General features: G+C 42.1%; 1 protein-coding gene across 1 annotated transcript in view; it reads right to left on the bottom strand.

Moving 5' to 3' along the window:
* Positions 1-23,593, bottom strand: part of EXD1 (exonuclease 3'-5' domain containing 1) — a 72,464-nt gene that overhangs the window by 22,359 nt on the left and 26,512 nt on the right. The window contains exons 4-7 of the mRNA XM_066276015.1: positions 20,870-20,927; positions 19,658-19,785; positions 13,141-13,199; positions 533-619 (exon numbers count right to left, since the gene is read on the bottom strand). Coding sequence (XP_066132112.1) covers positions 533-619; positions 13,141-13,199; positions 19,658-19,785; positions 20,870-20,927 — 332 coding nt within the window. The remainder of the gene's footprint in view (positions 1-532; positions 620-13,140; positions 13,200-19,657; positions 19,786-20,869; positions 20,928-23,593) is intronic.

Raw genomic sequence — 23,593 nt, 5'->3', positions numbered from 1 at the left:
ATAATGATTGTCAAGGTGAATCTATAAAGACACAGAAGCTGTTTACTTTCTAAAAGAATCAACTGAGCAGTAAAAGATTGAAAAATATCCCAACCAAGTAATAGCACAGTGATACTCGGGTGACTTAAGACAATTAAAGCCTGACCTGTGGTGGTGCAGTAGATAGAGCATTGACCTAGAACACTGAGGTCACTGGCTCGAAACCCCAGGCTTGCCCAGTCAAACAGGGCACATATGACAAGCAACTATTATGAGTTGATGCTTCCCACTCCTCCCTCCACCCTTTTTCTCTCTCTCTTCTTTCTCTAAAATCAATATATAAAGGTTTCTGGTTCAGTCCCCAGTCAGGGCACATACAGAAACAGCGCAATGTTCCTGTCTCTCTGTCTCTCTTTTCCCTGCCTTTCTCTTAAATAAATAAATAAATAAATAAACAAACAAACAAACAAAATCTTTTTAAAAAGACAAATAAATTTACCAGTGAGTCTATAATTATTTCAAAATAAAGTTTTTTTTAATAACTATCTTTTACCTGAAGCCAACATAGTTTCCCATGACGACACACATTAGCTCCTTCTGCAGCCACACTCAAGACATTCTGCTTCTTGATGTGGAGCATCTGGGAAGAAAAGGAAGAAAAATACAATTCTCCACGGGATTAATTTTGCAATTATGACACCATGTATGACGCAATTAAAATAAATCATATTTTTTAACTCGCAAAATCTGACTAATCCAAAACAGAAGTCTGCTTCATACATACATACATACCACTGAGCACTTCTGATCTTTTTACTTTTCACAAAATTATTCACAACTGGAAAATAAATCATTCATATTCCAAATGCAAATAAGAATTGAGAACTCAGGTATATTTTGTTATCACTGATGCCACAGAGAAAGATTTCTAGTCTTTATACTCAGACTCCTCATTAAAGAACAGCACCCTAAAATAGGGCAATTTAATGTACCTGAAGAGAATTCCTCATATAGTGGCTGAGTTTCACAGCATCTCCTGTTCAGAGTCAGAGAAACAGGAATCAACAAGTCCCTTAAAGTCTCAGATTCATTAAATTACTCAAAACTAAAATAGTGGTATCCCAGGAACATTAGCTGGTCCTTTGATTATCTAAAATCTTATGCTATTTGAAAACACTATATAATTCTAAGATCCTTAATCTAAAAATCTATGAAAATATCTACATGATACAAGATTCTCCCCATTTTACAGGTAGGTAAATTACTAAAAAATACAGGGCATGCTAACTTACACTAGCACACTATCTTCCTTTAGAGAGCATAAAGTGTTCTACATCCTGGCCCTGGCTGGTTGTCTCAGTGGTGGAGCATCGGCCCAGCATGTGGGTTCAATTCCCAGTCAGGACACACAGGAGAAGTGACCATCTGCTTCTCCACCCTCCCCCCTTCCCCCCCTCTCTCTTCCCCTGCCGCAGCCATGGCCTGATAAGTTTGAGTGCATTGACCTAGGCACTGAGAATGGCTGCATGGTCCTCTGCCTCAGGGACTAAAAATAGCATGGTTGCAAGCATGGCCCCAGATGGGCAGGGCATTGACCCCAGACAGGGGTGCCAGATGGATCCCGGTTGGAGCGCATGTAGGAGTCTGTCTCTCTATCTCCCCTCCTCTCACTTGGAAAAGAAGGAAAAAAAGAGTTTTATATCCTAAATATCTTTTATCACTGATGAAAAAAAGGAGACTGAAGTTTAGTTCCATCCTCATTCCATAAAAAGAAGGCTGAAAAAGTGGGAAGAAAAGCTATATTTTCCTATTGATAAGAATTTCCAACTATCTCTTTGGACTTCCAGAGCAAGCGTTCTTATCCATTTTTGTTGTTGTTGTCATTGATAGAATCTGTTGATATATAAAGAATTCTTATAACAACTTAAAACTGGGCAAAATAATACACATTTCTCTAAAAAAGATAGACAGCCTGACCAGGCGGTGGCGCAATGGATAGAGCGTCGGACTGGGATGCGGAAAGACCCAGGTTCAAGACCCCGAGGTTGCTAGCTTGAGTGCGGGCTCACCTGGTTTGAGCAAAAGCTCACCAGCTTGGACCCAAGGTCGCTGGCTCGAGCAAGGGGTTACTCAGTCTGCTGAAGGCCCACGGTCAAGGCACATGTGAGAGAGCAATCAATGAACAACTAAGGTGTCGCAAAGCACAACGAAAAACTAATGATTGATGCTTCTCATCTCTCCATTCCTATCTGTCTGTCCCTGTCTATCCCTCTCTCTGACTCTCTCTGTCTCTGTTAAAAAAATAAAATAAAATAATAAAATAAAAATAAAAAAGATATACAAACAGAAAAAAGCATATGGAAAACAGTGAACATTATTAGTTATTAGGGAAATGCGAATCAAAACCACAATGAGATATCATTTCACCCTACAAAGATAACTATAATCAAAATGACAGATAATATAGTCTCAAGGCTTTAAAAATCATTAAAGGCTAACTCCTGAATTTGTATCTCCATCTTAGACCTATCTCCTCATTTCTAGACTTACATTCAAACTTAGGTTGTCAGAAGTTAAACTCCTGAATATCCCCCCCCAAACCTTTTCCACCCATAATAGTTGAATAGCAACTCCTCATTTCAAGAAAGAATGTGAAAAATTGGAACCCTCATATCATGCTGGTGGGACTATAAAATGGTACAGCAGCTTTGGAAAACAGTATGACCAATCCTCATATATTTGCCTATTTTGAAGGCATATGTTTGTCTATGTTGAAGGTAAACATAGAATCACTATATGACCCAGCATTTCTATTCCCAGATACATATCTAAGGGAAATGAGAACATATGTCCACATAAAAACCTGTATATACCACCTCAGAACAAAAGATACACATAGACTGAGAGTAAAGGGATGGAAAAAATATTTTATACAAACGGAAAGGAAAAAAAAGCTGGGGTAGCAATACTAATATCTGACAAAATAAACTTTAAAACAAAGGCTATATAGTAAGAGATAAAGAAGGTCACTACATAATGATAAAAGGAGCATTACAACAGGGAGATATAACTATTATAAATATATATGTGCCTAATATAGGAGCACCTAAATATATAAAACAGATTTTGATGAACAAAAAGAGCAAGATCAATAGCATTACTATAATAGTAGGGGATTTTAATACCCAACTAACATCAAGGGATAGAAGCTCCAGACAGAAAATTAACAAAGAAACAGCAGCCTTAAATGACACACTAGATCAGCGGTTCTCAACCTGTGGGTCGCAACCCCGGCGGGGGTCAAACAACCAAAACACAGGGGTCACCTAAAGCCATCGGTTGAGAACCGCTGCACTAGATCAACTGGATTTAATTTTTAATTTTTTTAATTTTTATTTTTTGTATTTTGCTGAAGCTGGAAACGGGAAGAGACAGTCAGACAGACTCCTGCATGCGCCCAACCAGGATCCACCCAGCACGCCCACCAGGGGGCGATGCTCTGCCCAGCAGGGGGCGATGCTCTGCCCCTCTGGGGCGTCGCTCTATTGCGACCAGAGCCACTTTAGTGCCTTAGGCAGAGGCCAAGGAGCCATCCCCAGCACCCGGGCCATCTTTGCTCCAATGGAGCCTTGGCTGCGGGAGGGGAAGAGAGAGACAGAGAGGAAGGAGAGGGGGAGGGGTGGAGAAGCAGATGGGCGCTTCTCCTATGTGCCCTGGCCGGGAATCGAACCCAGGACTCCTGCACGCCAGGCCGACGCTCTACCACTGAGCCAACCGGCCAGGGCCTTTTTAATTTTTTTTAAAGATTTTATTTATTCATTATAGAGAGGGGAGAGAGAGAGGAAAGGAGGAGGAGCAAGAAGCATCAACTCCCATATGTGCCTTGACCAGGCAAGCCCAGGGTTTTGAACCGGCAACCTCAGCATTTCCAGGTGGACACTTTATCCACTGCGCCACTACAGGTCAGGCTCAACTGGATTTAATAGATATCTTCAGAACCTTTCACCCCAAAGCAGCAGAATATACATTCTTTTCAAGTGCTCACGGTACATTCTCTAGGATAGAGCACATGTTAGAACACAAAACAAGTCTTAATAAATTTAAGAAGATTGAAATCATATCAAGCATTTTCTCTGACCACAACAGCATGAAACTAGAAATCAATTACAATAGAAAAACTAAAAAACATTCAAACACTTGGAGACTAAATAACATGCTATTGAATAATGAATGGGTTAACAATGAGATCAAGGAAGAAATAAAAAACTTCCTTGAAACAAATGAAAGCGAACATACAACAACTCAAAATTTATGGGACACAGCAAAAGCAGTCCTGTGAGGGAAGTTCATAGCATTACAGGCATACCTTAAGAAGCAAGAAAAAGCTCAAATTAACAACTTAACTTTGTACCTAAAAGAACTAGAAAAAAAACAACAAGTAAGGTCCAGAGGAAGTAGAAAGAAGAAAATAATAAACATCAGAGTGGAAATAAATGACATAGAGGCAAAAAACAAAAAACAATACAGAAGATAAATGAAACCAAGAGCTGGTTCTTTGAAATGGTAAACAAAATTAATGAACCTTTAACCAAACTAACCAAGAAAAAAAGCGAGAGTGCTCAAATAAATAAAATTAGAAATGAGAGAGGAAAACTAGCAACTGACACAGCAGAAATGCAAAGGATTGTAAGAAAGTACTATGAAGAACTGTATGCCTCAAAATGAGACAACCTAGATAAAATGGATAAATTCCTTGAAAAATATAATCATTCAAAAATCAATCTGGAAGAATCAGAAAACCTAATCAGACTGATTACACCAAAAGAGATTGAAATAGTTATCAAAAAACTCCCAAAAAACAAAAGTCCTGGGCTTGATGGCTTCACAGGTAAACTTTACCAAATATTCAAAAAGAACTAACTCTTATCCTTCTCAAGCTATTTCAAAAAATTCAAGAGGAGTAAAAACTTCCAAACTCCTTTTATAAAGCGAACATAATCCTCAATCCAAAACTAGGCAAAGATACTACAAAGAAAGAAAACTATAGGCCAATATCCCTGATGAACTTATATGCTAAAATTCTCAACAAAATATTAGCAAATCAGATCCAGCAATGCATGAAAAAAACATACATCATGATCAAGTGGGATTTATTCTGGAGAAGCAAAGCTGGTACAGTATTCGCACATCAATCAACATGATTCATCACATAAACAAAAGGAAGGATAAAAACCACATGATAATATCAATAGATGCAGAAAAAGCATTTGATAAAATCTAGCACCCATTTATGATCAAAACTCCCAGTAAAGTGGAAATACAGGGAACATACCTCAATATGAAAAAGGCCATCTATGACAAACTCACAACCAACATCATACTCAATGGGCAAAAATTAAAAGCAATCCCCTTAAGATCAGGAACAAGGCAGGGGTGCCTCCTTTCACCACTCTTATTCAACATAGTTCTGGAAGTCCTAGCTACAGCAATCAGACAAGAAAAAGAAATAAAAGGCATCCAAATTGGAAAAGGAGAAGAAAAACTTTCACTATTTGCTGATGACTTGATACTGTACATAGAAAACCCTAAAGTCTCAGTCAAAAAACTACTGGAACTGATAAATGAATTCAGCAAGGTGGCAGGATATAAAATCAATATTCAGAAATCAATGGCATTTATATAAACCAACAGTGAACTGTCAGAAAAAAAAAATTAAGGAAACAATCCCCTTTACTATTACAACCAAAAAAATAAAGTACCTTGAAGTATATTTAACCAAGGAGGTTAAAGAGATGTTCTTGGAAAACTATAAAACTATAAAACATGAGCCTTGACCGGTTGGCTCAGCGGTAGAGTGTCGGCCTAGCGTGCGGAGGACCCGGGTTCGATTCCCGGCCAGGGCACACAGGAGAAGCGCCCATTTGCTTCTCCACCTCTCCGCCACACTTTCCTCTCTGTCTCTCTCTTCCCCTCCCGCAGCCAAGGCTCCATTGGAGCAAAGATGGCCCGGGCGCTGGAGATGGCTCTGTGGCCTCTGCCTCAGGCGATAGAGTGGCTCTGGTCCCAACATGGCGACGCCCAGGATGGGCAGAGCTTCGCCCCCTCGTGGGCAGAGCGTCGCCCCATGGTGGGTGTGCCGGGTGGATCCCGGTCGGGCGCATGCGGGAGTCTGTCTGACTGTCTCTCCCTGTTTCCAGCTTCAGAAAAAATGATAAAACACACAAAAAAAAAACAACTATAAAACATGATAAATCAAGGAAGATACAAACAAGTGGAAGCATATAATGTGTTCACGGATAGGAAGAATAAACATCATTAAAATGTCTATATTAGCCTGACCAGGCAGTGGTGCAGTGGATAGAGCGTCAGACTGGGATGCAGAGGACCCAGGTTCAAGACACCAAGGTCGCCAGCTTGAGCGCGGGTTCATCTGGCTTGAGCAAAAGCTCACCAGCTTGGAACCAAGGTAGCTGGCTTGACCAAGGGGTTACTTGGTCTGCTGAAGGCCCACGGTCAAGGCACATATGAGAAAGCAATCAATGAACAAATAAGATGATTGATGCTTCTCATCTTTCTTCATTCCTGTCTGTCTGTCCCTATCTATCCCCCTCTCTGACTCTCTCTCTGTCTCTGTAAAAAAAAAAAAAAGTCTATATTACCCAAAGCAATCTATAAATTCAATGCAATTCCTATTAAAACACCAATGGCATACTTCAAAAATATAGAACAAATATTCCAGAAATTTATATGGAACCAAAAAAAGAACACAAATAGCCTCAGCAAGCTTAAAAAAGAAGAATAAAGTGGGTGGTATCACACTTCCTGATGTCAAGGCCATTGTACTAAAAACATCTTGGTACTGGCATAAGAACAGGCATATAGATCAATGGAACAGAACAGAGAACCCAGAAATAAATGCACACCTATATGGTCAATTGATATTTGACAAAGGAGGTAAGAGCAAAGGAGTAAAGACAGTCTCTTTAACAAATGGTGCTGGGAAAATTGGACAAATACATGCAAAAAAAAAAAATGAAACTAGACCACCAACTTACACCATTCACAAAAATAAACTCAAAATAGATAAAAGACTTGAATGTAAGTCATGAAACCATGATCATCTTGGAAGAAAACATAGGTAGTAAGCTCTCTGACATCTCTCACAGCAATATATTTGCTGATTTAACTCTACAGCAAGTGAAATAAAGGACAGGATGAACAAATGAGACTATATCAAGCTAAAAAGCTTTAGCACAGTTAAAGACAATATGAACAAAATAAAAAGACAAACCACACAATGGGAGTACATATTCGACAAGTCTGATAAGGGGTTAATAACCAAAATCTACAAAGAACTTGTAAAACTCAACACCAGGAAAGTAAACAATCCAATCAAAAATTGGGCAAAAGAAATGAATAGACACTTCTCCAAAGAGGACATACAGATGGCCAATGGGCATATGAAAAAATGTTCAACATCACTAATCATTAGAGAAATGCAAATTAAAACCGCAATGAGATACCACCTCACACCAGTCAGAATGATGCTCATTGAAAAAACAACACATAGCCCTGGCCGGTTAGCTCAGCGGTAGAGCGTAGGCCTAGCGTGCGGAGGACCCGGGTTCGATTCCCGGCCAGGGCACACAGGAGAAGCGCCCATTTGCTTCTCCACCCCTCTGCCGCGCTTTCCTCTCTGTCTCTCTCTTCCCCTCCCGCAGCCAAGGCTCCATTGGAGCAAAGATGGCCCGGGCACTGGGGATGGCTCTGTGGCCTCTGCCTCAGGCGCTAGAGTGGCTCTGGTCCCAACATGGCGACGCCCAGGATGGGCAGAGCATCACCCCCTGGTGGGCAGAGCATCGCCCCATGGTGGGCGTGCCGGGTGGATCCCGGTCGGGTGCATACGGGAGTCTGTCTGACTGTCTCTCCCTGTTTCCAGCTTCAGAAAAATGGAAAAATAAAAAATAAAAATAAATAAAAAAATAATAATAATAAAAAAAACACATGATAGGTGCTGGTGAGGATGTGGAGAAAGGGGAACCCTCCTGCACTGCTGGTGGGAATGCAGACTGGTGCAGCCACTATGGAAAACAGTATGGAGATTACTCAAAAAATTAAAAATCGAACTGCCTTTTGACCCAGCTATCCCACTTTTAGGAATATATCCTAAGAATACAAAATCACTGATTCAAAAGAAGAAACGCACCCCCATGTTTATTGCAGCATTGTTTACAATAGCCAAGATCTGGAAACAGCCCAAGTGTCCATCAGTAGACGAGTGGATTAAAAAGCAGTGATACATATACACAATGAAATACTATGCGGCGTGAAAAAGAAGGAAATCTTACCCTCTGTGACAACATGGAGAGACCTGGAGTCTATTATGCTAAGTGAAATAAGCCAGGCAGAGAAAGAAAAATATCATATGACTTTACTCATATGAGGAATCCAATGAACAATGTGAACTGAGGAATAGAAGAGAGGCAGAGAAGGGATCAAAGAGTCAAGAGGTTAAGCAGGCAGAGGGAAAAGGGATGAGAGGAGGGGATCAAAGAAAGGAAAGACATTAGTGAAAGTATATAAACATACCACAGAGAGATAGAGGACAGGATAGTAAATCATGGAGGAAAAGGGGGAAGGCGGTGGAGGGAGGAAGTAAAGGAGGTATCAAGGGTAACAAGGGAGGAGAGAGGGAGATATATTCGGGGGTACACTTGTAACTATGTAAACACAACAAATTAAAATCAATAAAAAATGTTTTTAAATAAATAAGTAAAAACCTGTACATAAATGTTCATAGCGAAACTATTTATAATAGACAAAAAGTAGAAATAACCCAAATGTCCGTCAAATGGTGAAAGAATAAATGAAATGTGGTATATCCATACAAAGGAATATTTGGCAATAAAGTTAAATAAAATATTGATACAAGCTATTACATAGATGAACCTTGAAAATGTTATGCTATGCAACAGAAGCCAGTCACAAATGACAATACATTGTATGATCCCATTTATATGAAATGTCCTAAACAGGCAAATTCAGAGGTAGGATATAGATTAGTGGTTGCCCGGAACTAGGCGGGGGTCAGAGGTCAGAACTAAGGACTATGGAGTTTCTTTTGGGGGTACTGAAATGCTCTAAAATGCATTCTGGTGATTGATATACAACTTTGTGTATATGATAAAAGCCAGAGAACTATACATTTTAAATTGGTAAATTTTATGGCATGTGGATTATATCTCAATAAAGCTGTTAAAAAAAAACAACACAAAAAACATCCACTGAAAGCTAATGCTCTCTTAAAAATACACCCATGTGGCCTGACCAGGCAGTGACGCAGTGGATAGAGCATCAGACTGGGATGTGGAAGACCCAGGTTCGAGACCCCGAGGTTGCTCACACCAGCTTGAGCGTGGGCTCATCTGGTTTGAGCAAAAGCTCACCAGCTTGGACTCAAGGTCACTGGCTTGAGCAAGGGGTTACTTGGTCTGCTGAAGGCCTGCGGTCAAGGCACATATGAAAAAGCAATCAATAAACAACTAAGGTGTCGCAACGAAAAACTAATGATTGATGCTTCTCATCTCTCTCCGTTTCCGTCTGTCTGTCCCTATCTATCCCTCTCTCTGATTCTCTCTGTCTCTGTAAATGCACCCATGTGGACACAAGCACAAGCTCAGTGATGGGGTTCAGTTGATTGGCACCAGTTCAAGAGAACCAATACCTAATTTTTTGTTGAATTCAGCAAACCAGTTGTTAAAATGGCATTTGTAATCAGAGTTTTCTCTAAGCTAGGAGCCTGGGCAGCTGCCTAATATGGAAATCACAAATTTACATTCCTTACTCTTTTTTAACATTTATCTGCGCAACAGCATATTCTAAGCGCCTATAGTCATGTTCATTCAGTCCATAGGTGAAAAAATTCAAGTGAGGACATCAATCAAGAAGCAATATGGAGCCTGACCAGGTGGTGGCGCAGTAGAAAGAGCGTCAGACTGGGATGCGGAGGAACCAGTTCGAAACTCCGAGGTCGCCAGCTTGAGCGTGGGCTCATCAGGTTTGAGCAAAAATTTACCAGCTTGGACCCAAGGTCGCTGGCTCAAGCAAGGGGTTACTCGGTCTGCTTAAGGCCCATGGTCAAGGCACATATGAGAAAGCAATCAAAGAACAACTAAAGTGCCACAACGAAAAATTGATGCTTCCCATCTCTCTCTGTTCCTGTCTGTCCCTGTCTATTCCTCACTCTGACTCTCTCTCTGTCCTTGTAAAAAAAATAAAATAAAAATAAAATAAAATAAAATAAAGAAGCAATATGGAGCCTAACCAGGCAGTGGCGCAGTGAATAGGGCGTTGGAGTGGGATGCGGAGGACCCAGGTTTGAGACCCCGAGGTTGCCAGCTTGAGCGCGGGCTCATCTGGCTTGAGCAAAAAGCTCACCAGCTTGAACCCAAGTTCGCTGGCTCGAGCAAGGGGTAACTCGGTCTGCTGAAGGCATATACGAGAAAGCAATCAATGATCAACTAAGGTGTCGCAAGGAAAAACTGATGATTGATGCTTCTCATCTCTCTCCGTCTCTGTCTGTCCCTATCTATCCCTCTCTCTGACTCTCTCTGTCTCTGTAAAAAAAAAAAAAGAAGAAGCATATGGAAATATCTTAAATAACAGTTTTATTGTTTTTTGTCAGGTATTATTTAACATTTTATCTTTTTTTTTCTTTGACATAGACACAGAGAGAGTTAGAGAGAGGGATAGATAGGGACAGACTGAAAGGAACGGAGATAGATGAGAAGTATCAATTCTTCTTTGCAGCACCTTAGTTGTTCATTGATTGCTTTCTCATATATGCCTTGACCAGGGGGCTACAGCAGAGCAAGTGACCCTTTACTCAAGCCAGCGACCTTAGGCTTAAGCTAACGACCTTTGGGCTCAAGCCAGCGACCATGGGGTCATGTCTATGATCCCATACCTAAGCTAGCAACCCCGCACTCAAGCTGGTGAGCCTGCATTCAAGCTGGATGTGCCCCTGCTCAAGCTGGAGACCTTGGGGTTTCAAACTTGGGTCCTCTGTATCCCAGTCCTATGCCCTATCACCTGGTCAGGTTACTATTTTTCATTAATATTTTAAAACTTTCTTATAACATAATCTAGTTTTATGTACCTCTTTTATTGTTCTTATTTAAGTATAAAATGTATGAAATAGGCCTGACCTGTAGTGGTGCAGTGGATAAAGCATCGACCTGGAAATGCTGAGGTTGCCAGTTCGAAACCCTGGGCTTGCCTGGTCAAGGCACATATGGGAGTTGATGCTTCCTGTTCCTCCCCCCTTCTCTCTCTATCTCTATCCTCTCTCTCTCTCTCTCCCTCTCTCTCTCCTTTCTAAAATGAATAAATAAAATTAAAATAAAATTTAAAAAATGTATGAAATAATAATCTACCTTTCAGTACATCGTTTTTGTTTATTTGTTTTTGTTTTTTAGTGAGAGGAGGGGAGGCAGAGACAGACTCCCACATGCACCCCAACTGGGATCTACCTGGCAAGCCCACTAGGGGGCAATGCTCTGCCCATCTGGGGCCCTTTCTCGGTTGCACCCCAAGCCATTTTTTAGCACCTGAGGCAGAGGTCATGGAGCCATCCTCAGCACCTGGGGCCAACTTGCTCCAATTGAGCCATGGCTTCAGGAGAGGAGGAAGAGAGAGAAAGAGGGAGAAGAGAGAGAGGAGTATAGAAAAGTAGATAAGCACTTCTCCTGTGTGCCCTGACTAGGAATCAAACCCAGGACATCCACACACCAGGCCAACATTCAACCACTGAGCCAACCAGCCAGGGATATTATATGGTTTTTTTACACTGAAAACAGTCATTAGAGCAGAGAACCAATTGTTAAATTATTTGAATCCCACCACTGCATAAGCCTGAATCTAAACAGAAAGTGTAAATTCTCCCCTAAAGTCCATCTGTGAACCATATCCTAGGCTGAATAATCAGTTACTGCCATGTCCCAAATTAATAAGTGATTATAGAGGCCTAATTTGTGGTTGCACATTGGATAAAGCATCAACCTGGAATGCTGTGGTCACCAATTCAAAATCCTGGGCTTGCCTGGTCAAGGTACATATGGGAGTTGATGCTTCCTGCTCCCACCTCCTCTCTCTCTATCTTCTTTCTAAAATCAATAAATAAAATTGTTGCATCCACTGGGTACGAGAACAAACGTCGGAGACTTTCAGGAGTTTAGATGTTACTTTATTGGCCAGTTTAACCTCCGCAGGGGCGAACTCCCAAGATGTCCGGAGACACCGTGCTCACAAGGAGCTGCAAACGGAAGCCGCGCCTGGCGCTTACAGCCAGGTCTTTATATATCCAAAGTGAGCAAGCATTATACAGAAGCAGATGTGGCAGTTTAGCTATTGGCTAGGGAGGTCGCACGCAGCATAGCAACAGGGGCTGGCATAGCAACAGGGGCCAGTTTTAGCTTAGTGGCGAATTTCAAACATAAACTTCTGATAAGGGTCTCTGACCTTCTTTGTTCTCAGCCTCACAGGGCCCTATCAGCACTCCCTGTTCCTTCAATAGTTACACTCTTGGCAGCCCCAGCATATCAGCACTCCCTGAATCTAACAAAAATAAAAATTAAAAAGCCCTACCTGGTCTACTTCCTGTCTCCTCTTATTCTTATCACTATTCTTCATTGCCCTACTGACATCCCTGCTGTTCCTTCACACAAACCAAGTGTGCTTCAGTCTCAGGGTCTCTATACTTTTTAATTACACTTTCTTTAAGTTCTCCACGTCACTGGCTCACTTCTTCCAGTTCTATGTTCCAAAGTCACCTCTTCACAGAGGTATTCTCTGTCTAAAAATAGGAATTCCCTGTCACTCTATTCACATCACACTTTATTTTTCCTCATAAAACACTTCCAGGTGATATGCAATTGTTTATGTTCTTGTAATAAAATACAAGCTCCTCGAGGGCTGGAAATTGATCATTGTTTTACCCCAAACCTCAGAACCATGCCTGGCATATAGCAGGTACTCAAATATTTTGTTGAATTATTACTAGAGAAAACATCAATGATCTTATAAGAAGAGAAAAATTTGTGAGACATACACATGATACTCATAGGTAGACAATAACTGGGAATGATCGAAGGCAATACTTACTGCAGCACCAAACTTCTGCCGGAACTGATCAACAACTGTGTATGTCACCTCTTCTTCCTCTACAGGGGAATAACAATATTAGATATATTTGTCTTCCTTGGAAATAGAACAGCCCTCCCACTAATTTTAGCCATATTAATAAACTCCTACTTTATTGCAATTCATATGTCTAATGTTATTTCATTATCACATGCATCAGCCCATCAGACAGTGAACCCTGCTAGCATCCTGTTTATCAACTGAGAATACAGAAAAGCCTTACCAATGAATTGTAGTCATTTCCTGTGATAATCCAGTGATGTTTCCCTCCTCATAGGTTTATGTCTTGAATACTTCAAGACATGTACTTTTTATTTTCTTTTTTAATTTTAATTTTTTTCCTTTTTTTCTTTTCCAAGTGAGAGGAGGGGAGACAGAGAGACAGACTTCAGCATGCGCCCTAACTGGGATCCACCCAGCAACTTCTGTCTGGGACCAATGCTCTGCCCTTCTGGGGCCATGCTTGTAACCGAGTTATTTTTAGCACCTGAGGCAGAGGTTCCACAAGGTCATCCTCAGTGCCCAGGGCAATGTGCTTGAACCAATGGAATCAATGGAGCCACTGGCTGTGGGAGGGCAAGAGAGAGAGAAGGGGGAGCAGGAGAGGTGAAGAAGCAGATAATGGCTTCTCCTGTGTACCCTGGCCAGGAATTGATTCTAAGACTTCTACACTCTGGGCTGACACTCTACCACTGGGCCAACTGGCTAGGGCCAAGAAATGCACATTTTGAAAGCATGTTCACAATAAAAAAAAAATAACAGTTTAAAATAAATTAGTCCTGGAAATAGGCCAATATTCACACTTTTGGATTCTCTCAGTCCTGAAAGTTAATTATTTATTTATTTATTTAGTGTAAGGAGGGGAAGCAGAGAGACAGATTCCCACCTGTGCCCTGACAGGCCTGCTGGGTGGCCAGCAAGCCCATAAGGGGGCAATGTTCTGCCCATCTGGAGCATTGCTCTGTTGCTTAGCAACTGAGCTCTTCTTAGTACCTGAGGTAGAGGCCATGACACCATCCTCAGAGCCTAGGCCAACTTGCTCCAACTGAGCTATGGCTGCAGGAGGAGAAGAGAGGGAAGAGAGAAAGAGAGAGAGAGAGAAGTAAGAGGGAAAGGGTGGAGAAGCAAATGGGTGCTTCTTCTGTGTGCCCTGACTGGGAATCAAATCCAAGACATCCACATGCTGGGCAAATGCTCTACCATTGAGCCAACCGGCCAGGGCTGAAGTTAATTAATTTTTAATTATGTAATTTAAAAGATTATAGGTATAGCCCTAGCCAAGTAGCTTGGTTAGTTAGAGTGTTGCCCTGATGCTCCAGGGCTGCAGCTTTGATCCCCAGTCAAGGCACAAAAAGCAACCGATAAATACATGAATAAGTGAAACAAGTCAATCTCTCTCTCTCTCTCTCTCTCTCTCTCCTTCCTTCTATCTCTCCCTTCCTCTAAAAATCAATAAATTAAAAAAAAAATTTAAGCTTAAAGATCTAGTATAACATATAGTTCTTCTTCATCACCCAACCTCTGAAACCAGTGGTACAGGACACAGTCTGTGTACCTTTTTTTTTTTTTTTTTTTTTTTTTTAATTTTTCTGAAGCTGGAAACAGGGAGAGACAGTCAGACAGACTCCCGCATGCGCCCGACCGGGATCCACCCGGCACGCCCACCAGGGGGCGACGCTCTGCCCACCAGGGGGCGATGCTCTGCCCATCCTGGGCGTCGCCATGTTGCGACCAGAGCCACTCTAGCGCCTGAGGCAGAGGCCACAGAGCCATCCCCAGCGCCCGGGCCATTTTTGCTCCAATGGAGCCTTGGCTGCAGGAGGGGAAGAGAGAGACAGAGAGGAAGGCACGGCGGAGGGGTGGAGAAGCAAATGGGCGCTTCTCCTGTGTGCCCTGGCCGGGAATCGAACCCGGGTCCTCCGCACGCTAGGCCGACGCTCTACCACTGAGCCAACCGGCCAGGGCTGTGTACCTTTTTTTTATACCCATACTCCTTTTCTTGGTGCTCTAGCTCTCCTAGTCTCAAGGCTTTAAATACCATTTATAGACTAACTCTTTAATTTATATATCTCCATCTCAGACTTTTCTTCTCATCTCTAGACTATCATTCAAGCTTATGTTGACAGAAACTAAACTCCTAGTTACCTCCCCCAAACCTTTTCCAACCATAGTCTTTCCCATCTCAGTTTAATAGTAATCCATAGTTGAGGGTGCTCAGGCCCAAACCTTGGAAGTCGTCCTTGATTCCTCTTTCCCTCACATCCACATCTGACCTGTCAGTACCTCGTGTATGCTCCACCTCAACATATACCCGAATTCCACCACTTCTTACCGATCAGACTGCCACTGCTAGGGTCCAAGTCCTACCATACACAAATATATTTCATTAGCTTCCTAATGGGTATTCATGGTTATACCCTTGGCTCCTTTCAGTATCTCTCTGTACAGCATTTAGAGCAACCTTGTTAAGATAGAAGTCACATTATGTTACTTTTCTTTCTACTGGGAAATAAAAGTTTTAAAGTAGTATAAAAATATGCAATACTCAGGGATAAATATGGCAAAAGAATGTAAGACATACTGAGAACTACAAAAACAATTAAAGATCTAAATAAATAGAAAAATACACTAGATTAATGGATTGGAATACTCAATATTGTTAAGATGGCAATGTTCCCCAATCTATCAATTCAATGCAATCCCAGAAAAAATCCAGTAGAGTTTTTTTGTAGAAATTAACAAGCTGACTCTAAAGTTTATATGGAAATGCAAAAAAACATAGACTAGCCAAAACAACTTTGAAAAAGAATGAAGTTTAAGAATAACACCATCTGATTTCAAGTATAAATGAATAGTAAACAAAGAAATTTATTATTGGTGTAAAGATAGAAAAATAGATCAATGTATTAGAATATAGTGTTGAGAAATAAACCTACACATTTATGGACAACTGATTTTTGACAAAGGTGCAAATGTAATTAAAGAATATACAGTATTTTTGCCCTGGCCAGTTGGCTCAGTGGTAGAGCATCGGCCTGGCGTGCAGGAGTCCTGGGTTCGATTCGCGGCCAGGGCACACAGGAGAAGCGTCCATCTGCTTCTCCACCCCTCCCCCTCTCCTTCCTCTCTGTCTCTCTTTTCCCCTCCCGCAGCCGAGGTTCCATTGGAGCAAAGATGGCCCGGGCACTGAAGATGGCTCTGTGGCCTCTGCCTCAGGCGCTAGAATGGCTCTGATTGTGGCAGAGCGACGCCCCAAGATGGGCAGAGCATAGCCCCCTGGTGGGCGTGCCGGGTGGATCCCGGTCGGGCGCATGTGGGAGTCTGTCTGACTGCCTCCCCGTTTCCAACTTCAGAAAAAATACAAAAACAAAAACAAAAAAAAAGAAAAAAAGAATATACAGTATTTTCAACAAATGGTGCTGGTACAACTGGTATTCATATGCATAAAAAAGGACTTTAAAAAAAAGGGACTTGGACCAATACCTCATATCTTATACAAAAATTAACTAAAAATGAATGATAGACCTAAATGCAAACCTAAAACTATGCAACATCTAGAGAAAAACATGGAGAACATCTTTGTGACTTTGAGTTTGGAAAAAATTTCTTAGATAAAACATCAAAAATACAATTCATAAAAATATGGCTAGACCTGTGGTGGCGCAGTGGATAAAGCGTCAACCTGGAAACGCTGAGGTTGCCGGTTCAAAACCCTGGGCTTGCCTGGTCAAGGCACATATGGGAGTTGATGCTTCTTGCTCCTCCCCCTTCTTTCTTTCTCTCCCCTCTCTATCATGAATAAATAAAATCTTAAAAAAATAATTAAAAAATATATATGGCTAAACTGTAGTTCATCAAAATTTAAGAAGTCTGTTCTTTGAGAGATACTTTAAGAGAATAAAAAGCCAAACCACAGACTTGGAGGAAATATTTGCAAAGCATTCATTGAGAAAAGATTTGTATCCAGACTATATAAACTCCTAACACTGAATAATAAGAAAATACTTCAGTAAGAAAATAACTAGCCCTGGCCCGTTGGCTCAGCGGTAGAGCACTGGCCCAGCCTGTGGAGGTCCTGGGTTCAATTCCCAGCCAGGGCACAACACAGGAGAAGTGCCCATCAGCTTCTCTACCCTTACCCTTCTCCTTTCTCTCTGCTTCTCTCTTCCCCTACTGCAGCCAAGGCTCCATTAGAGCAAAGTTGGCCTGGGCACTGAGGATGGCTGCATGGCCTCTGCCTCAGGTGCTAGAATAGCTTTGGTTGTAATGGAGGAACACCCCGGATGGACAGAGCATTGCCCCCTGGTAGGCATGCTGGGTGGATCCCAGTCAGGCGCATACGGGAGTCTGTCTCTCTGCCTCCCTACTTCTCACTTCAGAAAGAAGGAGAAGGAGAAGGAGAAGGAGAAGGAGAAGGAGAAGGAGAAGGAGAAGGAGAAGGAGAAGGAGAAGGAGAAGGAGAAGGAGAAGGAGAAGGAGAAGGAGAAGGAGAAGGAGAAGGAGAAGGAGAAGGAGAAGGAGAAGGAGAATGAGAAGGAGAAGGAGAAGGAGAAGGAGAAGGAGAAGGAGAAGGAGAAGGAGAAGAAGAAGAAGAAGAAGAAGAAGAAGAAGAAGAAGAAGAAGAAGAAGAAGAAGAAGAAGAAGAAGAAGAAAGAAAGAAAGAAAAATAACTAAAAACCTGACCAGGTGGTGGCACAGTGTATAAGCGTTGACCTGGGGTACTGGGGACTCGGGTTCAAAATGCTGAGGTTGGCCCTGACTGGTTGGCTCAGTGGTAGTGTATCAGTCCAGTGTGTGGATGTCGATTCCTGATCAGGGCACACAGGAGAAGCACCCATCTGCTTTTCCACTCCCCCTCTCGCTTCTCTCTCTCTCTCTCTCTCTCTCTCTCTCTCTCTCTTCTCCTCCTCCTGCAGCCATGGCTCAATTGGAGCAAGTTGGTCTCAGGCATTGAGGATGGCTCCATGGCCTCTGCTTCAGGTGCTAAGAAGAGCTTGGTTGCTGAGTAACAGGGCAATGCCCCAGATAGAAAGAGCATTGCCCCCAATGGGCTTTTCAGGTGGATCCTGGTCAGGGTGCATGTGGGAGTTTGTCTCTACCTCCCCTCCTCTCACTGAATAAAAAATAATAATAATAAATTAAATAAAAAAGAGAAAAAAAACCCTAGGTCACTAGCTTAAGCATGGGTTACCAGCTTGAGCATGGGATGATAGACATGACCCAATGGTTGCTGGCTTGAGCCCACAGGTCAGAGAAGCAATCAGTGAACTAAGAGGGCTGCAACTATGAGTTTATGTTTCTCATCTCTCTCCTTTCCTGTCTGCCTCTGTCCCTTTCACAAAAAAAAAAAAAAAAGAAAAGAAAATGACTAAAAGATATGAATGGACATTTAGCAAAGACATTCAATGGCAAATAAGTACATGAAAAGATCCTTAGGCCCTGGCTAGATGACTCAGTGGATAGAGCATCAGTCTGGAATATGGATGTCTTAGGTTGGATTCCCTGTCAGAGCACACAGAGAAGTGACCATCTGCTCCTCTCCCCCTCCCTATATTCCTTTTCTCCCTCTTCCTCCCCTGCAGCCAGTGGCTTGATTGGTTCAATCATCGGCCCTGGGCACTGAGGATAACTTGGTTCATCAGAGCATCAGCCTCAAGTACCAAAAATAGCTTGGTTGATTTGAGCATTGGCCCCAGACGGGGTTGCCAGGTGGATCCCAGTTGGGGTGCATGCGGAAGTCTGTCTCATTATCTGCCTTCCTCTCACTTAAAAAAGAAAAAAAAAGATGCTCAACATCCTTAGCCATTAGGGAAATAATATATCCAAAAAATCCTCCAGTGGCTTTTCTTCTCACTTCAGAATAAAAGTCGAAGTCTCTTTCTTCAATGATCTACAATGTCCTCCATGACCTACTACCCCCACTTCCTCTATGATTCTTCTTGCTCCAGCTACACTGATCTCCTTGCTGCTATGGTAAGATCCTGACATGTTCCTATCTCAGGGCCTTTGTATGTGTTATTTTTTCTAGCTAAAAAATATTTCCCACAGATATTCATACAGCTGCATCCATCACCTCCTCCAGAACATCACTCAAATGTCACCATTTCAGTAAGGCCTGTCCTGGACAGCCTAAATTGTAAAACCATTCTTTCCACGGACTTCAACTCTTTATTCTGTTTTTCTCTCCATAATATTTGGCACTAGCATACTATATATTACCTTCACTTATCTTTATAATTATTTAGTTCTGTTTCCTATACCAGAGCTCCATGATGGCACAGATATCATACCTCAGAATGCCCTATGGCTAGATATAGTGTACACTCAAATATTAAATAAACAAATAAATCATGATATTTTATCTTAATTCAGTCCTGAGAAGCAATGGTTTAGCTAAGCATTCTATAGGTAACCCTGACTCAGGGTTATGCCAACTTGGAAGAGTTCCTAATCACAATAAAGAAAGCCCAGTACTCACCTGACAGACTGTACTTGTGGTCATTCAGGAGAGAGGTGGTTGTTGCCTCAGGGGCAAAAGAAGGAGGCTCATATACATTTAGGTCTTCATCTTTCATTTTATCCATCCTGGTTCTTTCTGTATTTAGACTATACTTACAAAAAAACAACAACACTGAAGTAAATTATTCTTGGCTGCTAATGCCATACACAGATTTTACCAATGACAAATTCTAGAACTCCATTTCATAGAGGACTCTTTCATCCAATGCTTATTTCACTTGGATATACCATTTAGAGATGGAAAAAAATATCCATCTATTTCTTCTCATTTCTATTACTTCAGGCCATTCCAGGAATTACCTATCTAGTGATTGGAGTAAAGGCTTTCTATTCTAATGTGTACATTTGGGTAATATCATAATTAAGAAAATTATTCTGCCTGACCAGGCAGTGGCACCGTGGATAGAGCTTTGGGCTGGGAGACAGAGGACCTAGGTTCAAAACTCTGAGGTCGCCAGCTTGAGTGCGGGCTCATCTGGCTTGAGCGCAGGCTCACCAGCTTCAGTGTAGGGTTGTGGATTGAATGTAGGATCACAGGTATGACCCCATGGTCTCTGGCTTGAGCCCAAAGGTCTCTGGATTGAAGCCCAAGGTCGCTGGCTTGAACAAGGGGTCACTCGGTCTGCTGTAGCCCCCTGGTCAAGGCACATATGAAAGAGCAATCAATGAACAACAAAAGTGATGCAATGAAGAATTGATGCTTCTTTCCTCCCTATCTGTCCCTATTTGTCCCTCTCTCTGTATCTGTCACATACACACACAAAAAAAATTATTCCATCATCCTGACCAGGTGGTGGCACAGTGGATAGAGCATCGACCTGGGTCACTGAGGGCCCAGGATCAAAACCCCAGCTTGTCACCAGCTTGAGCACAGGCTCATCTGTAATGAGCAAGGACTCACCAGCTTAAGCATGGGATCATAGACACGACTCTAGAGTTACCGGCTTAAACCCAAGGGTTGCTGGCTTAAAGCCCAAGGTTGCTGACTTGAGCAAGGGGTCACGGATTCAGCTGGAGCCCCCTGGTCAAGACACATATGAGAAAGCAATCAATGAACAACCAAAGTGCCACAACTACAAGTTGATGCTTTTCATCTCTCTCCCTTCCTGTCAGTCTGTCTCTCACTAAAAAAATAAAACAAAAATAAAAAATAAAAATTATTCCATCATACCTAACAGAGGATGCCTTTTCTTCCATGGCACCTTGTTCCACTTCGTCTACTAATTCCACTGCAAAATAAACAAATGGCTTCAAACAGTTTCTGATCTGCAAGCAAATAACACCCCCATCTGCCCTTACCCACTTTGACTATATACCACAAACAGTAACTGGAAATGTTAGTCCCTAGAGGCCTTTATATGCCAGCAATAAAATACAGAGGGTCCTCAGGTTACGACACAGTTCTATTCCTATGACAATAACGTAACCCAAATTTTGGTGTAAGTTGAAACATACCCTAGCCTAAGTCACTTACCTATCCTGATTTTTACAGTTGTAAAATCATAACCTAGAACATAAAAACACAACTAAGCCACAGAAAAAGGACATAAATGTAGTATACTGTACACTGTACTGCATATTCTTCTGCTGCACACAACCAAACTAGTTTGCCCACATAGTCCATAAGTATGATGCTAACAGCATAAGCCTAAACACTCATTTCTCAATTTTTTAAAGTTTTTATAGAAGTGAACGTCAAAAACTCAACTCAAAACATCATATGTTGAGACTTGGTAACCCAAGGACCCCCTGTAGAGTAGAAGAGAGAAACTATTCTAAGTACTGAAGACTCCTAATATTTATTTATTTATTTATTTATTTATATTTTTCAATTACAGTTGCCATTCGATATTATATTAGCTTCAGGTGTACTGCATAGTGGTTAGACATTCATATAGCTTATGAAGTGATTGCCCTGATAAGTCTAGTACCTGGCACCATACTTAGTTATTATGGTATTATTGACTATATTCTCCATGCTGTACTTTACATCCCGGTGACTATTTTGTAACTGCCAATTTGTACTCCTTCATCTCTTCACCTTTTTTCACCCAGCCCCTACAATCCCCACCCCATCTGGAAACCATCAGTTGGTTCTCTATATCCATTAGAAGCAGGGAGGCAGAGAGACAGGCTCCTACGTGTGCCTCAACCAGGATCCACCTGGCAAGTCCAGTAGGGGGCAATGCTGTGCCCATCTGGGGCAGCTGCTCCATTACTCAGCAACCAAGCTATTTCAGCACCTGAGATAAGGCCATGGAGCCATTCTCGGTGCCTGGGGCCAACTTGCTTGAACCATTTGAGCCATGGCTGTGGAAGGGAAAGAAAGAGAGAGAGACAGAAAGAGGGAGAGAGAAAAGGAAAGGGGGAGCATAGAGAAGCAGATGGTTGCTTCTCCTGTGTGCCCTGACCAGGAGTCGAACCTGGGACCCCCACATGCTAGGCCAACATTCTACTGCTGAACCAACAACCCAGGGCTACGTTGTTTCTATTTTGTTTGTTCCTTTATTTCGTTTTTTAGACTTCATATGTAAGTGAAATCATATTTGTCTTTCTGTCTGACTTATTTTACTTAGCATAATACCCTCTAGGTTCATCCATGTTGTTGCAAATGTAAGATTTCATTCTTTTTTATGTCCAAGTAATATTCTGGTGTGTGTGTGTGTGTGTGTGTGTGTGTGTGTGTGTGTGTGTGTATATATATATATATATATATATATATATTCTTTTTTTTCTCTCTGAACTTGGAAACAGGGAGGCAGTCAGACAGACTCCCACAAGCGCCTGACTGGGATTCACCCGGCACGCCCAACAGGGGGCGATGCTCTGCTCCTCTGGGGCATCACTCTGTTGCATCCAGAGCCATTCTAGCGCCTGAGGCAGAGGCCATGGAGCCATCCTCAACGCCCAGGCCAACTTTGCTCCAATGGAACCTTGGCTGCGGGAGGGGAAGAGAGACACAGAGAGGAAGGAGAGGGGGAGGGGTGGAGAAGCAGATGGGCGCTTCTCCTGTGTGCCCTGACCGCGAATCGAACCCGGGACTCCTGTACGCCAGGCCGATGCTCTACCACTGAGCCAACCGGCCAGGGCTTATACTACATATTCTTTATCCAAATGTTTATCAATGGACACAGCTTGTGAATAATCTTAATCTATGTCCCTATGGAGCTTCCTTGGCCATTCAACAGGGTAGGAACCTCTCCACATGTTCCCTTTACCCTTTTTTTTTTTTTTAAAGAGACAGAGAGACAGACAGACAGGAAGGGAGAGAGATGAGAAGCATCAATTCTTTGTTGTGGCTCCTTAGTTGTTCAATGATTGCTTTCTCATATGTACCTTGACTGGGGGGCTACAGCAGAGTGAGTGACCCCTTTCTTAAGCCAGCAACTTTACACTCAAGCCAGCGACATTAGGCTTCAAGCCAGCAACCATGGGGTCATGTCTATGATCTCATGCTCAAGCCAGTCACACTGTGCTCAAGCTGGTGAGCTCATCTTCAAGCCAGATGAGCCCATGCCCAAGCTGGCGACCTCAGGGTTTCGAACCTGGATTCTCTGCATCCCAGTCCAACACTCTATCCACTGTACTATTGCCCGATCAGGCCCCTTTACCTTTTTTGTTCTAGGACACCTTTATGGTCATACAGATTGGTTCTACAGGTAACTTTTCTATTAAATCCCATCCTAATGCACCTTCCTTCATACTATGTGCTGTTTGGGGTTTTTTATGAATCATTTACAGCTCTGTCCCTTTAAAAAATCTCCCAGGCTAATATATTAATAGTTCAGTGACATAAAAGGTAATAAAAGCTAGATTGGAAAATCACAAAAGATATATGAGAGAAAATATTACACAAAATTCTGAAACCATTTATTTTTAACTTAGCAGTGCAGGG

The sequence above is a fragment of the Saccopteryx bilineata genome, chromosome 4, assembly GCF_036850765.1.
Source record: "Saccopteryx bilineata isolate mSacBil1 chromosome 4, mSacBil1_pri_phased_curated, whole genome shotgun sequence".
Lineage (NCBI taxonomy): Eukaryota > Metazoa > Chordata > Mammalia > Chiroptera > Emballonuridae > Saccopteryx > Saccopteryx bilineata.
Note: the sequence above shows the minus strand (reverse complement) of the source record. Positions and strands in the feature narration are given on the sequence as shown.